This window comes from Onychomys torridus, chromosome 8 (assembly GCF_903995425.1).
Source record: "Onychomys torridus chromosome 8, mOncTor1.1, whole genome shotgun sequence".
Lineage (NCBI taxonomy): Eukaryota > Metazoa > Chordata > Mammalia > Rodentia > Cricetidae > Onychomys > Onychomys torridus.
In genome coordinates, this window is record NC_050450.1 from 91,749,286 (window position 1) to 91,776,048 (window position 26,763).

The 26,763-nt window shown below is 42.0% G+C and overlaps 1 protein-coding gene across 1 annotated transcript in view; it reads right to left on the reverse strand.

The window, feature by feature from the left end:
- Nsf (N-ethylmaleimide sensitive factor, vesicle fusing ATPase) overlaps positions 1-26,763 on the reverse strand; it is a 138,980-nt gene that overhangs the window by 36,244 nt on the left and 75,973 nt on the right. Inside the window, exons 9-15 of the mRNA XM_036195643.1 lie at positions 22,252-22,451; positions 15,055-15,220; positions 14,345-14,419; positions 13,741-13,928; positions 5,545-5,640; positions 4,598-4,754; positions 2,415-2,548 (exon numbers count right to left, since the gene is read on the reverse strand). Of these exons, the coding sequence (XP_036051536.1) occupies positions 2,415-2,548; positions 4,598-4,754; positions 5,545-5,640; positions 13,741-13,928; positions 14,345-14,419; positions 15,055-15,220; positions 22,252-22,451 (1,016 nt within the window). The remainder of the gene's footprint in view (positions 1-2,414; positions 2,549-4,597; positions 4,755-5,544; positions 5,641-13,740; positions 13,929-14,344; positions 14,420-15,054; positions 15,221-22,251; positions 22,452-26,763) is intronic.

Genomic DNA, 26,763 nt, shown 5'->3' on the forward strand with positions numbered 1-26,763 from the left:
GTTTCTGATGGGGGTGCTGGGAACTGAACTCAGGTCCTCTGCAGTACACTCTTAACTTCCCAGAGGGGACTATTTAAATGGGTATTATTCAACCATTAATAATACTGAGATAAGCTGCAGTTATGTTTCATTTATTTATTTATGGTTTTCTTTCTTTCTTTTTGAGACAAGGTCTTACTATGTAGACCAGGCTACTCCCAACTCATAGAGATCCACCTGCCTTTGCCTCCTAAGTGTTGGGATTAAAATGTAAAAACAGATTATTTTACTTTTTTTGTTGTTGTTGTTTGTTTGTTTGTTTGTTTTGAGACAGGATTTCTCCATGTAGCTTTGGTGCCTGTCCTGGAACTCACTCTGTAGACTAGCCTGGCCTTGAACTCACAAAGATCTGCCTGCCTCTGGCTCCTGAGTTCTGGGATTAAAGGTGTGAGCCACCACTGCCCAGCAATAGGACACTTAAAAGGAAAGAAATGCTTTTTTTCAGAATAAAACATCACAAATTATCTGTAGTCTGAAAAGAACGTTCAAACACCCTTTTCCCATCCTCACACTAACATTGTAGGGACAGGAACATGGAGGAGGCAGTTAGAAGGACTGAAGAATGGCCTTCTCACTTCGTCTCAGAATCAACCTGGGAGACTGGAGTGTCAGAGCAGTTGGAGCGCTCAGGCATTAGTCATCCAGCCATTAGGTAACAACTCGGAAACTGAGTGCCGGCAAAGCTTTAGAGTATTTCTAATATGTTTCTGAGACACCTTTGGTGCATTATTTCCTCTATTCTTAGTTTAGTTAAAAGAAATAATATTCCCCTACTCCAAAGAAAACAAAGTCCAATGTGGATTTATTTATTATTCTGCTGAAGCAGATTTTTTTTTTTTTTTTTTTTTGGTGGCAATTTTAAGAGCACACGGATGTTCCAGACAGTGACTCATGAATCACTGAACAATTTTGAATAAGCTGGTACGGACTCTTGGTTTTATATTCCTTAGCTTTCTGCTCATCTAAAACTCTACCTTAAAAGGCTTCAGCAATTTAAAGATTAAATCATAAGTTATTAAGTCATTAATTTAACCATTTAAGCCTCTAAAATCAGCACATATTACCTCCCCCCCTCCTCAAGTCAATTTGCAAGAGATTAAAATAATAAAAATGATACTATCTCACACACACAAGGTGGCTTTGATCTGCAGAAGCCTAAAGTCCTTTTAAAAACTTTACAGAAAAGCAAGGGCCATCCACCCACATCTCAGAGCACTTCTGAGGGAGGAGCCGGCAGCAGCTGGAAAGCAAAGGAGTCAGCTGCCATCTGCACAGGCTACTGATTCTGAACAAGTAAGAAGTAAATGGTTTAAGGCAATGCAAATATAACCAGCTTTTCCCCAAGCGCCAAGTTCAGGGACTACCAATTCCAAGGGTTACTTCAAGTTTCAACACAAGTAGCTTAAGGGTCGCCTTTAGAGGGAAAACACAAGCTTGAAACAGGGGAGGTGGGATGGGGGCTGGAGGAAGAGTTCAAGTGTAAGTACTTGGCTGGCATGTGCCAGGCTCACTCAAACAAAACAAAACAACCATCAAGGTATGCAAAATCAGAATATCGACATCAACACAGGCACCAAGGGAAAAGAGACAGGGTCTCTCTGTGTGGCCATGGCTGTCCTGGATCTCACTCTGTAGACCAGGCTGACCTCGGACTCACAGAGATCCTCCTGCCTCTGCTTCCTGAGTGCTGGGGTCAAACGTATTCGCCGCCACCATGGCGCCCATTCCAGAGGTTTTCTTCGGTTCTTGCCTGGATGCAGGTGAGATGGACCAGATGGTCCCAACTCTACTCTGTGTCACTCTAACTTCACTAATGGCTCAGAGTGGCAGTCAGAAGGTGACACAATTGTAGAAAGGGAGAAGGGTGAGGAGGGCATTAACCTGGCAATCAGGTTCTTCTTTATCACGGGATACACAACCGTCCTGTGTAGGGGTTCTTGAGAAAAGCTTCGACAGACATTTTAATTTCTGTTCTTTTCCAAACTATAGTCAACTTAACTGAACCTGAACAGTTTGGCTTTGTATGCTGATGAAGAACTAAAGAAACAAAACATAAAAGAATTTATTCCACTCTACCTGACCCTCTTGAGTGATCTTTCTTTAATCAAGTTGATATAGACAAGAGGTGAAAATTACTGTTGATAGGTACTAAGACAGTAAAATTTGGAAGGCAAAGAAACTCTCAACACAAATGCACCACAAAGTTAGAGAATCTGAAACGGTCACCATCTGCTCTCAAGTTCCGCTGACAGTTCTGTTTGAGGCCAGAGTTGCTACGGCTTTGTACGCATGCGTATATAGGTACGTGTGCGTTTGAACATATGCACCCACTCATCTGAGATTGGGAATGAAAATGAAAATCAAGATCTTGATACCTTCTTCATGGCCTGACACTTGGCCGTCTCAGAGAAGCCGATCATCTTATCTGGGGAGCAGATCTTGATGAAGGGGAAGTTGGACTCCTCTGCAATCTTTGCAGCGAGGGCAGTCTTCCCACTGTGCGGAGGGCCTGCATAAAAAGGCAGGTAGAGGGAAAAAGGCAAACCTAAGCACAGAGCATCAAACAAGTTTAAACTTTTCTCCACAAGGCTCTGAGGCCTCAACTAGTTGCTCATTAACATTTCCTGACAGTTTCACAGCAGACATGTTTCCTTTTATTTATTAGCAACTAAACTTAATGAACTGATTAGCATTTCTCAAAAGGATGGTGAAATGCATGCCTTCCTGCTTTCTCACATGCCCTTAATCTTCCAACCTTCTGACTAAGCAAGAACACAAGGATTTTGCTTCTGAAAGAAAGAAAATGTATCCATATGCATATCAGTATGTGAATTATTAGTTGTATCAAATATTTTTCTCTCTTGGTAACAAAAATACAGTTTTCTTAAGAGATGATATTGGTGCAGGGGACAACTGCTTTATTAGAAACAAATGCGTCATAAGGCTAGAATGCTGAAGACTCATTTGTTCTCACAAAGGCAATCAAATCCATAATCACCTGCAATTAGACACACACCACCACCCCCTTCTGTGTATTGGAAGACATGTCCTTCTTTCTAGTCACAACCAGCCAGTCCTTCCATGCCATCCTCTCTGGAATGGGACATTTAAATGCCACACTTCCAACAGTATTTAAATAAGTTTTGCAGATCTGAAAGCTTGATAAATAAGCCCAATCCCTCTTTCTGGGCTTCATACTCCTCAACCTCACCCCTTCATTTCTCTTTAGAGTGGAACTTCCCTACGTATCTCCCTGGCTGCTGGACCTTCCATCTCTCAGCCATCTTCACCCAGACGTAGGTAGGGCCTCTACCACATGGTCAGACTCCTATCAAGGTCACCAACTCCACACAGGTATTCTTCTGACTTGTGAGGAGCTCGCAGCTCCTCTGTCCCGAAGCGAAGCACCTTTCTTGGCTTCCTGACAGCACACCCTCTCTCTTCCTCCTCCCCTCCATTATACTTAGTCTTCCTTGTCATTTTTTCCTGTTCTATTTAGTCCTGAACTGTTAACAAGTCTCAGATAAAAATTCCAGACCCTGTCTGCATCTCATCCAGCCCTTTCTATAAAGGACTGTCTCTATTCCTGTGACTACAAGGGCAGATCCTGATCTCGGGCAGCCATACTGCTCCCATGAGCTTCGGACCTGCAAAGCAAATAAGCTAGTCAACACCGCTAATCACATTATCCTACAGGAACCTGGAATTCAGCTGCTAAAGAGTGAGTTCATGAGCTTTCTTCTTAAAACCTGTCTCTCTGCCAGTGTTCTCTGATGAACAGCCTGCTGTGACCAGGCTGGGGATCATGTTTGATACTTTGCCCATATTTATTTATCTTTTTTTTTTTTTTTTAATTTTCATGTTATTTTATTTTTTGGCTTTTTGAGACAGGGTTTCTCTGTGTAGCCTTGGCTGTCCTGGAACTCATTCTGTTGACCAGGCTGGTCTAGAGAGAGCCTCCCACCTCTGTCTACTGAGTGCTGGGATTAAAGGTGTGAGCCCCACATGGTCCTGCAGGATTTCTTTCTTTACAAGTCTTCTCTATGCCAAGACTGATGCTCGACTGTCTTTGTCTCTACATCACAAGTTCCTACACTGAGTTCTCAGTGCCAATCTATTAAGTCCTAGAGAAGCACATTCTTGTGAGAACTCACTGCTGTCATGTGTCTGTGACATCCTACTTCCCTATTCAATCTGCCCAACATCGGCACCTAGGCTAGGGTACTATGTGCCTATCATGAACAAAGCTTAGAACTGAAAGTCATTTACCTTTCTGAAATGTATGGAATAGCTTTTTAAAACAAATGCTGCCTTCTCTGTATTTTTCTTTTCTTTTCTTTTCTTTTCTTTCTTTTTTTTTTTTATTTTGGTTTTTCAAGACAGGGTTTCTCTGTGTAGCCCTGGCTGTCCTGGAACTCACTCTGTAGCCTAGGCTGGCCTTGAACTCACAGAGATCTGCCTGCCTCTGCCTCCCGAGTGCTGGGATTAAAGGCGTGCACCACCACTGCCTGGCCTCTGTATTTTCAAACCTTTAAGGACATCGAATCACCCTTCTTACCTTCCAGAAGGACGCTAACCAACGGGGTCCGGTCACTGTTTTTAGTCTGCTGGACCAGCAGCTCTCCATCATCCAGGACATGGGTCACAGGGTCGCCCCACTTGATGATTCCATTCATAATGTAACTTGCATAGTCCTCTTGGTTCGTGCCAAACGCCTATCAAGGCAGAAGGAAGGAGAGTATTTCAGTCTTTAGTATTGAAACTAAACTGTCTCATCTCTTTTTGTCTCTATCACTGTACTGTTTGGGTCACACAACCCATTCTTTGCCATGTCCTCTTGGCAGACATTTTGGATTAAATGATTTCTGACCAAGAAACAAAAACCATCTCATTCTCCAATGCGTTGGATAAAAAGTGGCAATAAAATCAAGTCTAACTCCACAGAGACTTTGGAGAAGGACCAAGCTGAGCTTAGCCCATGTAAATCCCTCTGCACTGTGGAGGCAGAAGCAGGCACATCTCTGAGTTGGGTGTTGGGAACTGAACTCAGGTTCTCTGTAAGAGCAGTGCACACTTAACCAAGGAGCCATCTTTCCAGCTCCCAAAGGTTCATTTTCCATGTCATAGTAGCTGACATGGAAAGGAAGGATTGCATTTAGGCTTCTGTAGCTTGAGGCTATGTAAAAACCTACAAAGTTCAATATGAACAACTAAGAACTAGAAAGTCTCAAAACTGAAAGGGCTGCTTTGTAAGAAGGTAAGATCTCCGTTACAGGAAGTATTGATCAAAGACCGAGCAATCAGTGTTCACTGATTGCTACAGTAAGGTTTTCTCATGCTATAAAACCAGGGGTAACAACAGGTCCTGAAGCACAGGGTAGAAGGGAATTTTCCCTCTTCCACAGTAGCGGTCACCACCCTGCGGGCCACACCCACTCTGTGGGCCACACCCACTCTGTGGGCCACACCCACTCTGCGGGGCCACTCTCAACATTGCATACTCACTGGTTTGATGTCGTTCTCCAAAGAAGCCAGGAAGTCTCCCCTCGTCACCTGCAGACTCTCTGCTTTCTCCATGTCTACCTCTACTTTCGTACTGGCCTGAGAAGAAATAAACAAAAGAGTTTAGGAAACTTAGCAGTATTCCCAGACTCAGAATAGAGGAGTTAAAAGAATATGTTCACATATGAAATTCTCAATCACTTCAAATCACATATGTTAAAGAGGTTAATAGCCGGAATATACACTGCTCCCAAAAACCAGTAACAAAAACTAGGTACTTGAACAGACATTTCCTCTAAGGAATGGAGACAATGGCGTCCGACCTTGGCCAAACATCAGCATGTCCTCTAGAGCCTTCCCAGACATGTTGTGACTGTCAACAGCACATTAAAAGATGGACACCACCACTAATTCTTAGAGAAGTACACAAAGTGAAGTATGGTGCACACCAGCAATCAGGAGGTTAAGGCAAGAAGGTGGCAAGTTCAAGGCCAGTATAGGAATCATATCAATATCCTGCTTTAAAATTCCCAAATAACGAAAACCACAATGACATTTCACCTAATACTCACAAGGTAGTTATGACTACAAAAAACCAACCCAAAATAATCAGAAAATAAGTGAATGCAAGGATTTGGAAAAATTAGAACCCCTGAGTTGATAGAAATGTAAAACACAAAAGCTCTTCACAAAAATAAAACCAGGACTGAGGCCAGGTGTGGTGGTTCACCACTTTGATCTCAGCACTGGGAGGCAGAGTCAGGCAGATCTCTGAGTTTGAGGCAAGCCTGGTCTACAGAGCGAGTTCCAGGACAGCCAGGGCTACACAAAGAGACCCTGTCTCAGGCGAAAGAGAGAGAGAGAGAGAGAGAGAGAGAGAGAGAGAGAGAGAGAGATAAGAAAGAAAGAAAGAAAGAAAGAAAGAAAGAAAGAAAGGAAGGAAGGAAGGAAGGAAGGAAGGAAGAAAGGAAGGAAAGAAGGAAAACTGGGATTGCCTTATGATCTAACCATATCTCCTTTGATATATACCCCAGAGAGCAGAAATTGGGTCTTAGGCATTTTACAGCCATGTTCACAAGGGCATTGAACGGGGCAGCTGAGGTGAGGAAGCAGCCCAGATGTTCACCGACAGATGAATGGACAAGCAGACATGTTATGGACACCCAGCAGAGTATTATTCAGTCTTAGAAAGAAGGACATCTGAGCATCATACAACACAGATGACCTTGAAGACATTGTGTTGACGAAGGCAAGCCAGTCACAAAAGACAAACACTGTATGACTCCTTGAATGACACAGGGTACCACTCAAGGTCCTACAAAAAATAGAGCCGTAGTTACAGGGGATGGGAGGAGATGGAAACAGAGGGTTACTTTGTTAATAGATACAAAGTTTCAGACTCACAAAATGAAGAGTTCTGAATATGGGTGGTAGTGATGGCTACATATTATGAAAGTATTTAATATCACTGAAATGTACAATTAAAACAGTTAAGGCTACATTTACTTTAACACAATAAAGAACTACTCAGGGACAATGATGTCCAGCCTTGGCTGTGTATCACACATGATCGAGTCTTTTCAGATATGCAGATGCCAGCAGACCCACCTTGAAGGACACTGAACAGTTCAGTGGAGGACCCAGGCACCTCTAGTTTTAGAAAGTGCCACAGATGACTCTGGTACTGAGCTGAGTTTAAGAACCATGACTTACTCCAGGAGACTAAGAACTTAAAACTCTGATTTGTACTCAAGAACCTAAGTGCCAGCCCCAAATACTCTGCTCCCTGCACCTGGAGCTTGCACATCTGGAGAAGCACCAAGGCCTCTATCAGCACTTGGAGCTGCCTGGACCTGATGAGTGATTAAGATAGCAATGCTTTTTTTTTTTTTTTTTTTAATGTGACTGGGCACACTCCCAATAGCACAAAGCAAGGGAATTGCATTTTAAAATTGATATCATGGCTTTTTAAAAAAGGCATCTTAAAAACAGTGACTATAAAACAAGACTGTGTTAGGCACACATCAACCTTCCATGGATATTATAAAATATGAGTCATGTTCCTTTAGGGACAGACTGCTGAGACATCTAAAAAAGAAAAAAAAAATAGACATTTAAAAAGGAAAACTCAGCCTTGAGGGATAAAAAGAACTATGTCAGGAAACTGGATCAAGATGGCAAACAGAAAACATGCATTTGTTTCCTTTTCTGCCCCAAATCCCAGCAAGGGACAGCAGCAGGAAAAGATGACACACCACAGCAAACCTGCCACTCGCCCGAACAGTCTTAGGAGCAGAGGACCGAGAAACTGATTAACACAGAAGAGCCGGCAAAGGGAGGGGGACTGGCCCCAGCTGGAGAAAGGTGTGTCTTTGCAGTTCAATGAGCGCTGATCGGGATCAATAGAAAGAAATCCAGCCTGTCTAGACACACTGGGGCAAACCCACTGAACATCAAAGAAGAAGGTGAAGTCCCAGAGCCTTTCTGAGAAACAAAAACAAGCCCATAAACCTGGACTAGAACTGGTGTGATGGTTCTCGCTGGCAATACCAGGAGACAATGAAACCAGTAGTCACAAACACAACTAGATTTCCACTCTAGAAAACGGCCTTCTTACTGTACCAGGAGACATAGATGAGCACTGTTCAGCAGCATTTTAAAATAGCCAGAGCCAGAAATAATTTAATGTTAAATAAAATATTAGCTTATTCGTCCAATATATTTACTGAGTGCCCCCAAAATAAAAAACAAAGCATGAAATAGGATGTGCATGTTCTCTGGCCTCATGGCTTGTGCAGGCTGGCCTCAAACTCCTGGGCCCAAGTGGACTTCCTATCGCCATCTTCTACAGAGATTTTATCACTATCACGCCCAGTCTAGTTATCTTGTATGTGGTAGTTTACTAGACTACTGGACATCAGTCCTAAATAATGGAGGGACCTTACAAGTGCTAAGATGCAATTTCCAAAATATACTGGAGAATGAAAAATAAAACTCTCAGTACAATTATTCTTATGCCCCTTTCTATAAAGTATGTGTGTCTATGAATACTAACGTGGAGAAAGCAAATAGCAATGGTATATCTCAAATGCTGGCTAGCTCAAGAAAGGGAAGGGCTGTTTGAGCTTTTCTAATTTTCCCTGTATATCTGGCATCCTTGAATCCTTAATATCTGAAACATACTGGCTTTATTTAAGAGAGCGAGAGAGCGAGAGAGCGAGAGAGCGAGAGAGCGAGAGAGAGAGAGAGAGAGAGAGAGAGAGAGAGATTGATTGATCGATCTCGGTTTGGGATGCTGAAAGTCTAAACAACATGGCATAGTTTTTGGCAAGGGCCCTGGAGTAAGGGCATGTGTAGGAGGAAGAATTCCCATCTCCAAGCAAGAAGCTGGAGGACTTGTTTTTCTTTTTTCTTTCTTTCTTTTTTTATTTTTTGGTTTTCTGAGACAGGGTTTCTCTCTGTAGCTTTGGAACCTGTCCTGGAACTCACTCTATAGACCAGGCCATCCTCAAACTCACAGAGATCCGCCTACCTCTGCCTTCCGAGTGCTGGGATTAAAGATGTGAGCCACCACTGCCTGGCAGGCTTGTTTTTCTAAGAACCCTCTCTTGAGCACTAACAGGGCCCATGGAGTGATACCTCAGTTTTTCCTAAAGGCAGTACCCACAGGAACCTAGCACCTAAAGAGATGGAGGCAGGAGGCTCTAGAGTTTGAGGCCAGCCTGGTCTACTGAGACCTTGCCTAAAAACACAGATACAAGTGATTAGCAGAGGCCCTGAGTGTGAGGGGATGGAGAGGGTGGTTCCCAGGCTGGCACATTAGTGTTTATTTCAAAACTGCTAGTACAGAGATTCTGAATGTTCCCCGAACCAAGAAATGTGTGAGTATGCCAGTTATCCCAAACTATTCATTTTATATTGCATACATGTATTAAAATTAGCCTACACATATGGCTAATATGTCAATTATAAATTTTTTTTGAAATTTAAGCTGGATATTGTAGCTTGTATGTGCAATCCCAGCACTTGGGAGGCTGGGGCAGGAGGAGGGAGTTCTGGGCCAGCCTGGACTACACAGTGAAGATAGTCAGGGCTACACAGAAGCCTGAGTCAACAACAACAGACGATTATAAGGAACTAAATGGCCAGGAGTGGGGGAGGAGAACAAACTGTATCCAGGCACTCCAGAAATTTTTAAAGTCACCTAACTGTAAATGATACTTTAGTGCTGAATTATTCTGCTTGGTCATTAATGTTGGGTTTTTCCTAGTAAACACCTACTATTTTATCAATATCAACACAATTTTATTTTTAAAACTCAACAATTCTGAACTTCTACTCATTCAAAAAACCTTTTTTTCCCCATTTGGTTGAGTTAATAAGCTATTTTCAGTATTTTATTTGTATCAGCTAATCAATACAGAAGCAGCAACACCTACCAGTTTAGACACAAATTCATAAGCTCGTATTTCAACACCAGCAAATATCAAGTGGTCACCCTTACGCTTTGTAACCTTCTAAACCTGACCTTTCCAGGCTCTTATCATTCCTCCGAAATTAAGGGAAGAATGACTTTAATCAGCCAACAGGTCTATGGGAAAGAAGAAGTAATTTTATTGAAGTTCACAAACACAGCTCAGAGAGTTGCTCCAGCTGTAACTCCTGTATTATTCCTTTCAACAGATCAGGGAAGAAATTTGGGTTATTAGTCTTCTCTACCTGAAGCAGAAATTCCTCTCAACATAAAAACAACCAAATGTCACGTGAGGTTCAGCTGACCACGAACACAGGTTCAAGTATAATGACACAAACACCAGGTAGTTCACGACTGGACGTCCTGCTTGTTTCAGAAAACCTAAAACCACTTCCCACCAGGAAGTCTGTCTTCCAGCTCAATCTTTGCTTTGACCCAAATGTTCTGAAAAGGAGATAGGAATAAAACTTGTTTTTTGTGTGTGCCCTGAAGACTTGCATATCATAATAAACTGCTGAATGCTGTAAACATTTTAAAGTTCTAACCAACTTTCAAATTTTATTTCTTAAATTTATTATTAGTATGCCAGGCAGTGATGGTGCATGCCTTTAATCCCAGCACTCAGAAGGCAGAGGCAGGTGGATCTCTGAGTTTGAAGCTAGCCTGATCTATAGAGTGAGTTCCAGACCAGCCAGGGCTCCACAGAGAAACTCTGTCTCTAATAAGGAAAAAAAATATATTAGTGTATGTGTATAATGTGTATGTATGGGTGGGGGCATGCATGACACTATGTGCTTGTGGAGGTCAGAGGACAATTACAGGAATTACTCCTCTCTTTCTACCAGGTAGATTCTGGGGGTAAAACTCAGGTTGTCAGGCTTAGCAGCACCTTTATCAACTGAGCCATCTCACTGACCTCTTAATTTACAGTGTTCGTAGCAAGGAGGGAGAAGGAAAAGAGCAGGATGAAGATGTGGACTTAAGGGTTAGAATATGGACAAGCAACCCTGTTCTGTAAAAGCCTTTTCAGGCCACAGAGCTTCTGTTGCAAAATAAGCTCTGCCATTACAGCATAAACACAGCCACAAATACACACAGTAACGGGCATGACTGTATTCTTTTAAAGCTTTATGCAGAAGAACTAGTGGTTGGCTGGGTCTGGTCAAGTGTGGTCTAGAACCAAAGATAGGATGGCCCTAAATAATGACCACATGCTCAACCTCACTCTTCAGGCCGTTACTTCCTGCCTGATCTGTTATAAAAGTCCCCCTCTCTTGTCCTGTGCCACCAACTGCCTCCCACTTGACATAGCCGCCAGAGAGATCTTATGCTGTAATACTATGTCACACTATGCTTAAAAGTCTTCAGGGGTTTGACATGACTCACAGGAAACTCTGCAAAGAGAGCAGAAGGCTCCTTGTGCTCATCCTCTCTTGTCTCCCGACCTTCCCCAATCCCGCCTCCTAGCATCCCTCCTCTTCCCTGCTGAGGCAATACGAAGTTACTCTAACCTATCATGCTGTTTGTGTCCCCGTGCCTCTGCAAACATCCCTTTGTGCACACCAAGAGCTACTCACATACTTCTGGAGAATTCCTCTGTGAAGGCTTCTTTCACCCCACAGTTGATCCCATCTGACGTCTCCTCATTTCTTTTATCATGCATTATTTTCGTGTTTGTTTGTTTGTTTGTTTTCAAGACAGGGTTTCTCTGTGTAGCTTTGGAGCCTGTCCTGGAACTCACTCTGTAGACCAGGCTGGCCTCGAACTCACAGAAGTCCGCCTGCCTCTGCCTCCCGAGTGCTGGGATTAAAGGTAAGCGCCACCACCGCCTGGTTTGTTTTCTATTCTTGTATACGGGTGTGTGCTGATCAACAGAAGGCAATTAAATTCTTTGCAGTTACAGCTTTAACTGCTTGTACAGTATATGACATATATCTGGTACTAAATAAACTTGTTTTTGAAAAGGGTATTGAAGCAGAGTCTTGCTATATAATCCTGGCTGGCCTGGTACCTGGTCTATACCTCAAGCAGGCCTTAAATTTAAAGCAAACCTCTTGCCTTAGCTTCCAACTACTGGGCTACAAGCCTGTACCCACCAGGTCCAATAATAAACCTATTTTTATTTACATTTTAAAAAGAATTTATTATTTATTAATGTGTTTGTGTTTGTGTGTGTGTGTGTGTGTGTGTGTGTGTGTGTGTAATGGGGGAGGGGCAGCATGTGTGACAGTCCATGTGAACTTGTGGACTTGGTTCTCTCCTACCTTTACATGCGTCTGGTGGTCAATTCAGGTCATAATGCTTGCATGCTACATGCCTTTACCCACTGAGCCCCGCACCTGCCCGGTAAACTATTTGGAGTCAAAGCCAACTGGAGGAATCACACATGCTATGTGACTGACTACTTCAGGAAGGAAGGCGGTCGAGCATTCTTGAACGGGAAAAGGAGAAAAGGTTTAAGCAAAGGACAGCATACACACCAGGAAAGGGGTGAGTGTTGAGGTTCACAGAAGAACTGCACCAAAACAAAACAGCAGGAGCGGAAGGCTGGAGACAACAGAGTGTGGTACCCAGTGAGTACTTCAGTTTGGCTGGACTACGTAGAGATGAACTGGGGAAGGACCTGGAGGAGCCAGTTAGTCGGATCTGAAACTAGGCAAGGAACTATGACCGTGCTCTGCAGACATGGCTGCCATGAAGATGAAATGGTCTGAACCAGGACAGTTAGGAGAGGAAGTGGGTGGTGGCAACCATGGTGGACAAACATTGCTCCAAGACAGACCCCTTCATGACAGACAGCCTGACTAGGACACAGAGGTGACTCTGCAATCTTAACCTGGGGAGCTGGGGTCAAAAGAAACAGGAGCAATTGGGAAAGTGGTTGGAGAATCTTATATCTGAGATCAGAGAAAACACCCAAGTGGTATTTCTACACGTCAATCAGAAGGTGAGGAGACAGGCACTGTCAGATGAGACTGGGAGCTATGGAATTACAGGAGTAACGAGCCTGAGAAAGAGCCAGGTGCACTTATTCCTCAGATTTTACTTATCAAAATAAAAGACTCGATACTACATATTTTTACATATTTACACCTGCAATCCCAGCTACATGGGAACCTGAGGCAGGAGCATCATAAGCTCAAAGCTTGTCTATGATATGTCACAGCTCAAGGCCTGTCTGAGCAAATTAGCAAGACCAAAATAAAAACGATAAAAGGGCTGTAGCTCAGTGGTAGAGTGCTTGCAAAACATGCATTAAAGGCCCTGAGTTCAACCCTCAGTAGCACACACACAAACCAGAAACTAACTAACGTTGTACTAGTCCATCTTCCTGACTGAACCCCTTGAAGGAAAAGTTCAAGATCCACATCTTGTGTCTCCAGCCCCAAACTTGAAAACTAGCAAGTATCCAGTGTTTGCTGCACACAGCAGCTCCTGGATGCGGAACTCAGCTTCTTTGACGGAGTGTACCTTAGGAGAGCATAGAGGTTGACAACGTCGATCTTCAGAACCCTCTGTCTGCCGGTTGGTACCGACCAAATAAGCTGGTGGTCACCCCTGGGCTGACACCAGCCATTTGTCTTTCAGTGGAAAACTAATCCTTACTTCACCTCTCTCGACACCAAAAGCCAGTATTACTCTCCTTGGCCCGTGTGGTAGAGAGACAGAATGGTGGCCTAGCACTCCCAGGCCACATGCTCCACCTGCCCGTCGGTGTTCCTGACCTTTATGTGTCTGTTCATGGCCGTGGACTGCGCTGCTCGCACCAGACCTTCCAGCTCAGCACCACTGAAGTTCTTAGTCTCCACAGCCAGTTCCTTAATGTCCACGTCTGCAGACAGTAACTGATGCCCTCTCATCCTCGCTGTGTGGATATGAAGGATCTGGAGTCGACCCTTCTCGTCGGGCAAGCCTGAGGAAACAAAACAGACATTTCCTTGGTCTTCAGAGTCCATCAGAAGACACGTTTACAATCCCAACGCTTTTCTTCTAGGTAATGAGACAGTGAGCATTATTTAATACGTCACTGCTCTCATTAATGAACTCTGAAACCACATGTGAAAACACAGGTACACTGGCAGACTACACACACACACACACACACACACACACACACACACACACACACCACACATGCATACATGTTCACACACACGCACACACATACCACATACATTCACACATACTACACAGACATGCACACATGCTCACACACACACCACACCACACACACGCACACCATGCAAATGTACATACACACACACACACACACACACACACACACACACACACACACGCACACACACACCAGTGACCTACTTTACTCACCTATCTCCATTTTCACTTCCAGTCTTCCAGGTCGAAGGAGAGCCTCATCTATTAAATCTGGTCTATTGGTCATTCCTGAATGCAGATATTAAGAACAGTGAGCAAATGATCGGAAGTAAAGGAAGATAAAATGTACTTCAGTCTATGTAAAAACAGTAACCTTCCAGCTGGGCGGTGGTGGTGCACACCTTTAATCCCACCACTTGGGAGGCAGAGGCAGGAGGATCTCTGAGTCTGAGGCCAGCCTGGTCTACAGAGTGAATTTTGGGATAGCCAGGGCTACACAGAGAAACCATGTCCTGAAACACCCATCCGCGCCCCCCCCCCCCATAGTAACTTTCCTAAGGACATTTTATAAAAGCCAAACACAAACCAAATAACACTAAACTAAAAACAGCATTTATTTTTTATCTAGTAGAAAACACTGCAAGACTTTGTAATGAAATGCCTTTTTTAAAAAGAGAACTTTTTTTTAAGGTTCAGCAAGAGCAAGTAAGTGGCTAAAAGGAGAGAGGGTTACAGGTCTCCCCTCCTGTAGGTAGGGGTTTCAATGTCCATAAAGCAGTAATGTTTTTCCCTTCTAAAAAGCATCCCAAGCAGCAGCTCTGCACACAACAGTTAAGACACTCTGGGAGGGCAGAGCAGGCACCAAAGCCCAGATGGGTGAGCCAGAGGTTAGGGTGTAGGGTCACCCTTTACTTCAGACATACCAATAACCAGGATGTTGTTCAGCTGCTCAACACCATCGATCTTGGACAGCAGCTGGTTGACAACAGTGTCATGAACTCCTGTGCTACCAGCCATGCTTCCTCTCTGTTTGCAGATGGCATCGATTTCATCAAAGATGATGATGTGCAAACCACTGTTAGCACCAAGCTATGAAGGAAGGGAATTCTGTTAGAGGTCACAATCTGAATGCATTATTAAACAAACTAATCAAGAAAGGCAAAACAAAGCATTCTACAGGTTGATTTTGGTGCATTTTGACTAATAAATATAGATGAGTATAAATTAAATCATGGTTGTTGCCCTCTCAAAGGTGTTTGAATTGCAAAACAGCTAATAATTCTCTAGCTTAAATTAACATGGGCTTCCTAGCAATTAGTAATTAAGCTTCCTGTGAGGGACCAGAGGGAAGAACACACTAGAAAACATCTTCCAACTTAACTGATATATTGTAACCACATGGTTATTATGGGATGTGATGACATTTCAATGTGTGCATACAACGTATAATCAGGTCAAGGTAACATATCCACCACTTCAAGCATGCAACACTTCTTCATTTGGGAGGCATCAAAATCCTCTCTACTATTTTGAAATATAAAATTAATTGATGTCAATAATGATTCTTTTACTTTCTATGTTTAACACTAAAAAGAACAACAACAACAACAAAAAAACCAAAACATAAGAGAATACACATAATCTAAACATAAAAATATATAAATGACAGAAATAGAGCTGGGCGGTGGTGACACACGCCTGTAATCCCAGCACTTGGGAGGCAGAGGCAGGTGGATCTCTGTGAGTTTGAGGCCAGCTTGGGCTACCAAGTGAGTTCCAGGAAAGGCGCAAAGCTACACAGGGAAACCTTGTCTCGAAAAACCAATATATATATATATATATATATATATATATATATATATATATATATATATATATATGACAGGAATTAAGTGATGAGCACAGTGAACCTAAGGATTAGATATGGTTATATTGATGTCTGGTAAAAATACAATCCCTGTTTGGAGGGCACGAGACGTGTGTTTTGTTTGAGACGGGTCTCTGTGTAGCCCTGGCTGGCCTGGAGCATCAACTCACCTACTTTTGCCTCCACACACCCAGCCTGTAAAAATGCAATCTTTCCAAGAGGCTGAAACGGCTCAGCAGGTAAAGGCTTGCTGACCTGAATTCAATCCCTGGGACCCACACAGTCTAAGAACTGATTCCCACAAGTTTTCCTTTCCCCTCCACACACACGCCATGGTACATATATGTCCACAGTCACACCCATACTTATATACACACAAACATACAAACATACATACAAACACACACACACACATAATTTTAAAAGAGAAGGTCAGGGATGAGTGATGCTTCAAGCCTGATGACCCGATCAGATCCCTGAAATCTCCATGGTGGACAGACGGCTCCCAAACGGAAGGACCTCCAAAAGGTCAGTCCTTGCACACAAACACAAACAAAATATCTATAATCAATTAAAATGAGAGATGTATTTTTACCTTAGGAAATATGTTAACTTAGCAAAAGTTATAAAACAATTAAAAATAAAGTTAAAAACTACTCTTATCACCTAAAAATAAATGCTATTAAAATTATAACAGATTTTTATTTTTTATATTTACAGTTATTTATGGTGGTGGTGGTGGTGTGTGTATGTGTGTGTGTACATTTATGTGTGTGTGTGTATGTGTATGTGTGTGTATACATTTATGTGTGTGAGTTGTGGATCACAAGAGATCAGAGAACAGAGTTGGTTCTCTCCTTTCACTATGTAAGCTCAGAGGTCCTTTACCCACTAAATCATCTAGCTGGTCTCTACAGGTTTCTACACTTTAATTTAAAAAATGGGAACTCATCACATCTTGTATTCTCTTAAACACTTATTGTCCCCTGAAAATAATTTCAAGTACTTATTTTTGTTTCTACTTGTTTTAAAGTAAAATATGTTGCTTTTATTTATTAAAATTATTTTCATGAAAAATATTTTGATTGTATTCTTTCCCTTTCCCCAACTCTATCCAGATCCTCTCCACATCCCTACCCACCCAACTTCACGTTCTTTCTCTCTCTCAAAACAAAAACAATACAAAAAAACAAGTCAAAACAAAACACCACCAACAAAAAAAACAATAAGGAAAAAAATACCAAGACAAAAAGCATTCATGCGACACACACAACCACAACCACAACCACACACACACACACACACACACACACACACACACACCCCATTTTGTGTTGACCAATTCTCCTGTGCATGGGGCCTGCCCTGCAGTGTGGTTGATATATTCAGCGACAATCAGTTGGAGAAAACTGATTTGTTCTCTTCTAGTAGGTATCAACTGCAAATAGCTTCATGATTAGGGATGGGACTCTGTGTCCACTTCCTTTTCTCCCAGTGTGGTTTTGTCCAGTTTGAACTTGAGTAGGTCTTGTGCACACTGTCATGGTCTCTGATTTTATATGTGCATCAGTCCTGTTGTGTCTGGAAGACTGTTCCCTTGGAATTATCCACCACCTCTGGCTCTTACAATCTTTCTGCCTCTTTTGCCTATTGATCCCTGATCCTGGAGAAGAGGGGTTTGATTGCTGTAGAATAATTCTCTTGTACACTGTAAAGATTTGTCACTCAAACTGGTTTAATAAAATGCTGATTGGCCAGTAGCCAGGCAAGAAGGACAGGCAGGCAACCAAATTAAGGATGATGGGAAGGAGAAGGGCAGAGTCAGGAATCACTATCCAGATGCAGAGGGAGCAGCAAATGAACATGCCATGCTAATAAAGGTACTACCATGTGGCAAAGCATAAATAGAAATATGGGTTAACTTAAAATGTAAGAGCTAGTTAGTAATAAGCCTGAGCTATTAGCCGAGCATTTATAATTCATATTCAGCCTTTGAGTCGGTTATTTGGGACGGGGCAGTTGGGACATAGAAACGTCCATTTACATTGATAAAGACATTCCATTTAGGGCTGAGTACGCCAAAAATCTCTCACTCTCTCTAATTACCAAATACCTAATTGCAAAATATACAATGTGGGAAAATATATGAAAACATAAGGAGATCATAACCACCAAAGTCAACTAGCCAAAATATTATTACTATGTAATAATCTCATCCTGCTTGCTTTTCCAGTTTAGTTATTACCTTAAATCCAGAACTACAATATGATTATTAGTAGCTCTCTAATATTTCATCATGACTGGTTTCACAGTTCAACCCCCATACTCTACATTAATTCCTTTCTGTTAGATATTTAATTATTTCTAATTATATATGTTGCTGCAATTAACATTTTTATACATAAATCCTTGACAAAATACATAATTACTTCCTAAATACAACTGTTAGGTTAAAGGGTATACTGGATATTTTAAAGACCTTAAAATAGAGTGTCAAATGCTTTTCTAAAATAATTCGTCGTTGCTGTTTTGTAAGTCCTAGGGATAAATTTAGGGCTACATCATCAGTCCTCTCAAAAAAAAATTTTTTAATCAGTTTAGAATTCCACAGTGCATGAATGTGCCTATTTGTTATGTTCTCACAAGTAAGAAATATCAGAAACTTTAAAGAATAATTACCAATGTGCTAGTACCTTTCTTTGTGTGTTTCATTGGTTTTAATGGTACTAGGAACTGAGTTTTCTACTTCTAAATCACATTTTTATAATTACCAAAATTATATTTTTTGTTTGTTTGTTTTTCAAGACAGGGTTTCTCTGTGTAGCTTTTGGAGCGTGTCCTGGAACTTGCTCTGTAGACCAGGCTGGCCTTGAACTCACAGAGATCCACCTGGCTCTGCCTCCTGAGTGCTGGGATTAAAGGTGTGCACCACCACAGCCTGGTTAAATTATATATTTTTGAGCTGGAGAGATGGTTCAGCTGTTAAAGGCTAGGCTCACAACCAAAAATAGAAGTTATATATTTTTTACCATTGCTGTTTTTCTTATTATTTGATTTGTCTACTGTATGTTTCTTTTATTACTGATTTATAAAAATGCTTTTAAATTAAGTCTATTAATATATTTTGTAAATATTTTATTTCAGTTTGCCCTTTATTATCTTAATATTATTTATAGCATACTTTTTGTTAAGTAGAAGGTGAGTGTTCTCTTTGGTTTTAGTATTGAAACGGTGTCTTTAGGGTTTTTATTGCTGTGAAGAGACATCATGACCTGGCAAACTCTTATAAAGAAAACATTTAATTGGGTGGTTTACAGTTTCAGAGGTTCAGTCCATTATCATCATGGTGGGGAACATGGTGGCATCTAAGCAGATGTGGTGCTGGAGGAAAAGCTTAGAGTCCTACATCTTACTGGCAATAGGAAGTCAATGACACACTGGGCAGTATCCTGAGCATAGGAAACCTCAAAGCCCACCCTACATTAACACACTTCCTCTAACAAGGCCATATCCACTCCAACAAAACCACACCTCCTAACAGTGCCACTCCCTATGAGATTATGCGGGTCAAGTACATTCAGACTACCACAAATGGCCAATATCAGTCTTTATTTTTATTGTTTTCTGTTACTTTTTTAAATCCACCTTCATTATATAAACTGATAGTCACCTACATTTTATTCTCTTTAAATTTTTACAATACATATTAATTTTTATCTGGTGGTTTTTTTTTTTTTTTTTTTGTGTGTGTGTGTGTGTGTGAATGCTCTTGCAGAGGACTCAGATTTGACCCTTAGCACTCTCACGGCAGCTCACAAACAACTGTAACTCCAGTTCTATGGAACCCAATGCCTTGTTCTGGTTCTGAGGGCACCGGACATGTATACAGCACATGTATATGGTATATTCATGCATAAACATGCAGGAACTTACAAATACACACCAAATAAAAGAAATAAATGTTTTTAAAAAACTATTTTGAACCATGTTTACTTCTAAATGGACATCAGACTCATTCTAACAGCAGAAAACCCTCCACCAGTGACAACCAAAAGGAAAAAGGAAAAATACAACGAGGAATGGGCTGGGGGGACAGCTCGCTGGGCAAAGCGCTCACTGAGCCTGTATAAAAGCTGGCCAGTGGTGTGCACCTGAAACCCCAGACTAGGTGGGCAAGACAGACAGGCGGTTCTGGGGGCTTGTCAGCCAGCAAGTCTAGCCAAATGGCAGCTGTAGGTTCAGTGAGAAACTGTTTTAGAAAACAGCAGGCCATGGTGGCGCTCGCCTTTAAAGTGGCTGTTCTAAATTGATGGAGGTGACCTATGTGAAAGCACTCGCCTCTGTCAGCCTGGACTGTCCAGAGTCACAAAGGGGAGGCTTTTGTGACACACATTTACCCTCCAAGGGGTCATTAGCTGGGTATACCAGAACAGGCTGGGTATGATTAATATCCATCTAGAAACTCTTTGCCAGTGCAGTTTTATCATTAGCAGTGCCATGTTTAAGCTTTGAGTTTAAAAATAGTACCAAAATTATCTATTCTGCTACATGGACACTCTCACAGTGAGATTTGATGAGCTGTTCCTCTGGACTACGCTTCAACTCATCTTTGTTTAGTGCATAACTCCATGGCTACCATCTACCATTAGACTCAATTTTACCTTTTTAGGGTTTTTTCTTTTCTTTTTTTTTTTTTAGCTGACACTATTTGTAGGGACTGTTGCCTCATGCTTTTTCTTTTTCTAAATTTCCAAAGAACAACAACAACAAAAAACCCATATATTATTAAAATATACTAAACCTCATTTTATCTTTCAATAACCACAAAGTCCACTGGACCTTTTCTTAACTCTAAGAGGGACTGTGCTATTTCATCATCTTTGGGACGACAGCATTAGCAATTACTCCCTGCTGTGATCAAGAGGTTATAATGGTAATACAGTGGAAGAATGCTGGAGTTATGTAAAAAATGATGCAAGAGTTCTGGTGACATCATAACACCATTGTTGGCCATACAGAGCAAAGAAAACTCAACAGAGAAAGACCATCCTGACCTCCTCAGAGCAGGAAGCGCAACATCATTCAAATGTTAGTGTGAATGAGAAATTCATTCATTTAATTTTGCAGTGCTGGGATTGAACCTAGGGCCTCACACAGTGCTCCACCACTGAACTATATACCTCTAGCCCAATAATTCATATTAAACTTAAAAAAAAATTTTTTTTCTCTCAGCTCTTACAATGTCGTTCAGTGGCTTCTAGGTCCTTTGTTCCTGCTTAGAAGACATCGGCTCAAAGTGAGAGGACAGTCTGCATTACTCAGCCATACAATTCAAAGTTAATTTTACCCAGAAACAATTTTACAAACACACCCAGGATGTACAACCAATCATCTGGGCAGTTTGTGATGCAGTCAAAACGACACATCAAACTGTCACAGTCAAGAAACTCAAGGTCTGGCTTTTAAATCATTTTTTTTTCCTAAGGCCCAAATCCAGCTTTTGAGTTTTTAAACTTGTAGCCAAGTTAAATATAGCCCTTGGAGCTCTAAATAACTTCCGCATTCTTCCATTTCATTATAGGTGGGAATAAGTGGTAATGCTGTAATTTGAAAGATGCTACTCCGCAACTGAACTGACTCAGTGTGACTAAGGTATTTGCTTCACGGGGGATTTTATCTATAGAGGATTCTTACAGTCTATTCACGGACATAACTTCCCTCCTTCCCCAAAAGACAAATGAGCTCAACTGTTTGGAAACAGTGTGGTCCAAAAACACTACTTGAATACATATCCAAGATCTGTTTTTGAACATGTGAGTAATGGCATTTCACATCATGTAAATCCCACATAACCTTTAGGCCAGGGGATTTCAATCTTCCTTATGCTGCAACCCTTTGATAGAGTTCCTCATGCTGTGGTGACCCCCAACCACAAAATTATTTTCATTGCTTCTTCATAACTGTAATTTTGCTACCATTATGAATTATAATATAAATATTTGATATGCAGGATATCTGATATGTGACCCCTGTGAAAAGGTTGTTCAACTCCCAAAGAGGTCACAACCCACAGGTTGAGAACCACTGCTTTAGGGCAATGCTATATGTAGCTATTGATAGCAACTAAATTTTTCCTGCAAGTTGTTTCAAAATATAGCTCACAGGTCAGCTCTGTGTCTCTGGGTATCACTCGGTGTTAATCATCATGTAGGCCACACGAAGTTTTTAGTATGTTAATCTTATGCTTACATACCCTCCTTTGCTCCTCTTCAGCATCAGCAAAAAGTTTACGAATGTTGGCTTCCGATTCTCCCACATACTTGTTCAGGATTTCTGGTCCATTGACCACCTTGGGTTCTCTTGCATTCAGCATCTTGCCAATCTGTCGAGCCAGGAGAGTCTTACCACAGCCAGGGGGTCCGTACAACAGGATGCCTTTAACATGTTTACAACCTAAAAAGGAAAGAGAGACAGACTTACACCAACTGACTGAGGTCAAGAAGGACATCTACGGGAAGGCTGCCTTCTTCACATGCACCTTAGGACAAGCCACCAATGTCACTGATATACAGCAATATACACTTGCTGAGGACAGACAGGGATTTTTAAAGTCAGTTTTTTAAACAGAAAATCCAGAAACCAGCCCTAACTGCAGCTATATCTGAAGGGAAAAGGGAAGCTACCAGTTACCGAGTTTTGGAAAACTCTTTAACTACCACTTAGATGAACACTTTTACTCTGGAACTGTCTCTTTGACCTAGTACTTGCTTCATTATCCTTTGAGATTCGGAGGAAAGGCTGCCTTGGAGAAAGTCTAATGGAAATACATCAATTACAAAACAGTGGGCTATGGGAACTACATCTTCATCACAAGATAATAGGTTGACCAGCCAAAACAAACTTGGAGAAGCAAGTTTGTCTGGGTTGGACGGGTACAGAAGAGTTCTGAGGTCCAGATAGATGGCACCAATTTGTGAATAAAGCTAGATGTCTGCACCTGACAAATGTTGAATGACAGTGTATGTGGCTTTTTAGGGCCATCCAGATGGAAACGAAGTTTCAAAAATAGTATTCAAGACCTGTCACTGATAAGCCAAACTAACAAGACTGATGATCTAGAATCCCCAGAGCATCTCCAGCTGACTATAGGGCTGTTTGCTCAGTTTCTTAAGATGAAGATGACCTGTGACTCTCTTTACTCTTCTAGGGACACTAACCTTCAGTGTTTCACTGTCATGGTCCATGGTTTCTGTTGACCATAGTTTTCCTTTACACTACACTGAAATAGTACCCTATGAAGTAATTTATTACCAGACTTCAGTGCTGTCCTCAGAACTACAGGTGAAAACACTGGAAGTGCAACACAGTGTGTTCCTGTGAGAAATGGCTTACCCTTTTCTCAAATGAGAGTCTTTTGTTGTTGTTGGAGCTGGGGACCGAACCCAGGGCCTTGTGCTTGCTAGGCAAGTGCTCTACCACTGAACTAAATCCCCAACCCCTGAAATGAGAGTCTTAAGAAGTCTATCTCAAGGGCTGGAGAGATGGCTCAGAGGTTAAGAGCACCGACTGCTCTTCCAGAGGTCCTGAGTTCAATCCCAGCAACCACATGGTGGCTCACAACCACCTGTAATGAGATCTGGCGTCCTCTTCTGTATACATAATAAATAAATAAAAATCTTAAAAAAAAAAAAAGTCTATCTCGAAGGGGAAAAAGTACAATGCCACTGTTGACAGCAAGTAAAATAAATCACACGATACAACTAACTACTCCAAGGGGGAAGGTCTTTGGGACTGACAGTGACATCCATATGTAGCATCTTTATGTCAAGAAAAGATACTATTACAACTTCTTGAAAACATGAGATCTGTACTCAGGGTTAAGCTCACAGGCAGAAAGGGAACTTACTGGAGACACATGAAGGCTTGGTACCACAACCTCCTTCAGCACAGAGTAAAAGGTCAGCCCCAAGAACCTAGGCAAGTAAAATTTCTTTGACCTCTGGTCCATCCCTCAAGCAAGAGGTTCATTCTGCATTACAGGGTAAACCTGGTTCTTCTCCTGGAAGTCGGCACCACCAATCACAGCCCACATTCAAGCCTCAAGGACAACTAGGCTTTGGAAAGCGACTACTAACCGTCCTGTTTAAGCCAGTTCTTACCATCTGACTGTCTATGCACAGATCATAGGTGGGCGGTGGCAGGAGTGAAGGAAAGCCAGTGAGGGCTCGGTGGTTAAGAGCACTTGCTGCTCCTCCAGAGGGCCTGGACTCAGTTCCCTGTGCCCTCATAGCGGCTCACAATCATCTGTAACTCCAGTTCCAGGGGAGTCTGCCCTTCAGGCACGCACACGTATGGTGCACCAACATACATACAGGCAAAACCCTCCTCATACACACACACATAAAAATAAACACCAGAAGAAGAGGAGGAGGAGCCAAGTTTGCCAAGGACCTACAGGGTCCAGGCCTATTCTCATCTAGTCTTGACTTTCTCCAAGTCTGTCAGCCTCCTCTTAAGGAGACCTTTTCCAGAACAGGCCACACTCTCCTGTGAGCCCTGGTCACAATCTAGTCACAGAGCAGAGCAGGAGCAAATACAGCGCTGTGCTGACTGATGGAGCCTCCTCCCCCACACTATCCAATTTCAGCTCGGCTCTCACAGCTTTCTCGTACCACATGCCATCCTCGACTTGTCTTTGTTATCTCTTTCCTAATTCTCCTTATGAATTATTGAAATATTCAGTTCTTCTCAAGAGCTACCTCATGCCACTAATTCTCAGAGATGACCTAGATTCCCACTTCACATATTAAAAAAAGAGAGAAATGATCAATTGTGACCTCCCCTCAGCTCTCTGCTTCGCCTGCAGACCCTGGCCTGCAGACACGTCCATTCTTAACCTCAACCTTGGCTCTCAAAGGAGTTTTCCTTCTCTTCTCTGAGGTTTACACTGCAATTATTTGTTTATATACCTTCACTCTGGGATGGTGTGCTGTTTAAGGGAAAATACTGTTTTATTGATCTTGAATCACAACTGACCCAGCATAATGCTTAGCCCATAGCATGCACTCAAAAAAGGGCCAAATAAGCAAATCCTTGATTCCTTTTCTTAGAAATTCAAAGAATCTGAGGGAGAAAAATATCATTTTTCAAAACTATTTGAAACCCTTAATTTATGAATCTTACTACTGAACTAATTTAAATCTGTAAAAGTAAAATAAAAAAATAAATAACCTATTTGAGTGACCAAGCCTTTGCAGATTGGCAAACAAACTATACAGGAATACCAGATTCCAAACTTTGCCATTCTGTTTTTGTGTCTGAAAAATGCTTAGTTTAGTGTAGTTTGAATTAAACTAACTTGGATCTTATAAATAGTTCACAAAATATTGCCATGACAATGAAGAGAAAAGGCTGAAATGCATGCTCATGAAAGGCACTGGATGTTATCTTTGACACGACAATACAGCCAGCAACATCCACAGCGCGTCTTTGCTGCTTCAAGGCGGTATCGGTCCTAGATTCCTTTCTAGCATATCAAAGAAATACACATCGACAAGAAGAGTTTCAAAATCCAGCTCCACAAAAGAATCAGTTATTTGGATAAGCAGTGGAAATGAGACTTTGTTATTACTATTATTATAATCTGTCCTGACTTATTAAATAAGCACTGGTCTCTAATTTTAAGTGAGTCATATAAACTGATTCCATTCAACAAACATGTATTAAGCTCCTGTTGGGAGGCACTGAGGGAGGTGTTAGGGATACAGACACGCAAGAAGCAGTCCCTACCTGCATGGAATTCCTGGCTTCCGTCTGGAAGTCAAGCATTCACACTATACCATATAACCTAGCAGTGAAATGCAAGGAATATCTTTGGCATCTACCCAAGAAAGACTGATTTTGCTGAGGTGATAGGAGAAAATAAGGACTGGACACGGGGACAAAGAGATGCTGAATCTAGCCTAGAAGGATGAGTGGGGGTCATATTTGGACAGTGGAAAGGAAATGATACCATGAAAAGAGACTAAAGAGAGCCACAGGCACAGAGGTATGGATACAGATGCCAACAGCGACTTGCTATGGCTAGGGCCTTGGAGGAGCCTGGAGACTGACAGGCTCTGTGGTGGACCTTCCCACCACGCCAATGAATTAAATTTTTATGTATTTATTTGGTTGGGAAGGGTGCAAGCATGCCATGATTGGGATATGGAGGTCAGAGGACAACTAGAGGGAGTTGATTCTCTCCTCCCATCATGTGGGTCCTGGGGATTGAACTCAGGTCACTGGGCTTGGCAGCAATCACCCTTAGCTACTGAGCCATCTCATCTTGCCAACTCATCCATGAGTTTTGAACTTACAGAGGATGGAAGGGTCACTGAAGGGATACTCAGCCTTTTTATGCAGAGACTGACTCACTAGCTGACTGGATTTTTGCCAGTTGAACTTTCATATCTCTCCAAGTTCTCTGGGACTGGGGACCTGGAGGCCTCAGGGGGAAGCCCCATTCTACTGCTGATGCCCAGCTTTCTCCTGAGCTTTTCCTGGCTCTGATTTTGGGGCTCTCTGATCCCAGGCTGTAGAACCATTTGCTGCCACTTTTACCCCTGGTTGATGTTGTATAGGCTCCTCAGTGATCAGTACCCTAGACCAGTAAATTAGATATAAAAGGGAAGATATAGAAGAAAAAAAAAAACTAGTGGAAATTATTAAAGCTGACATATTCTTTCAATTAAATTTCATTTCCATCCCTCCCCCACCCACTGTG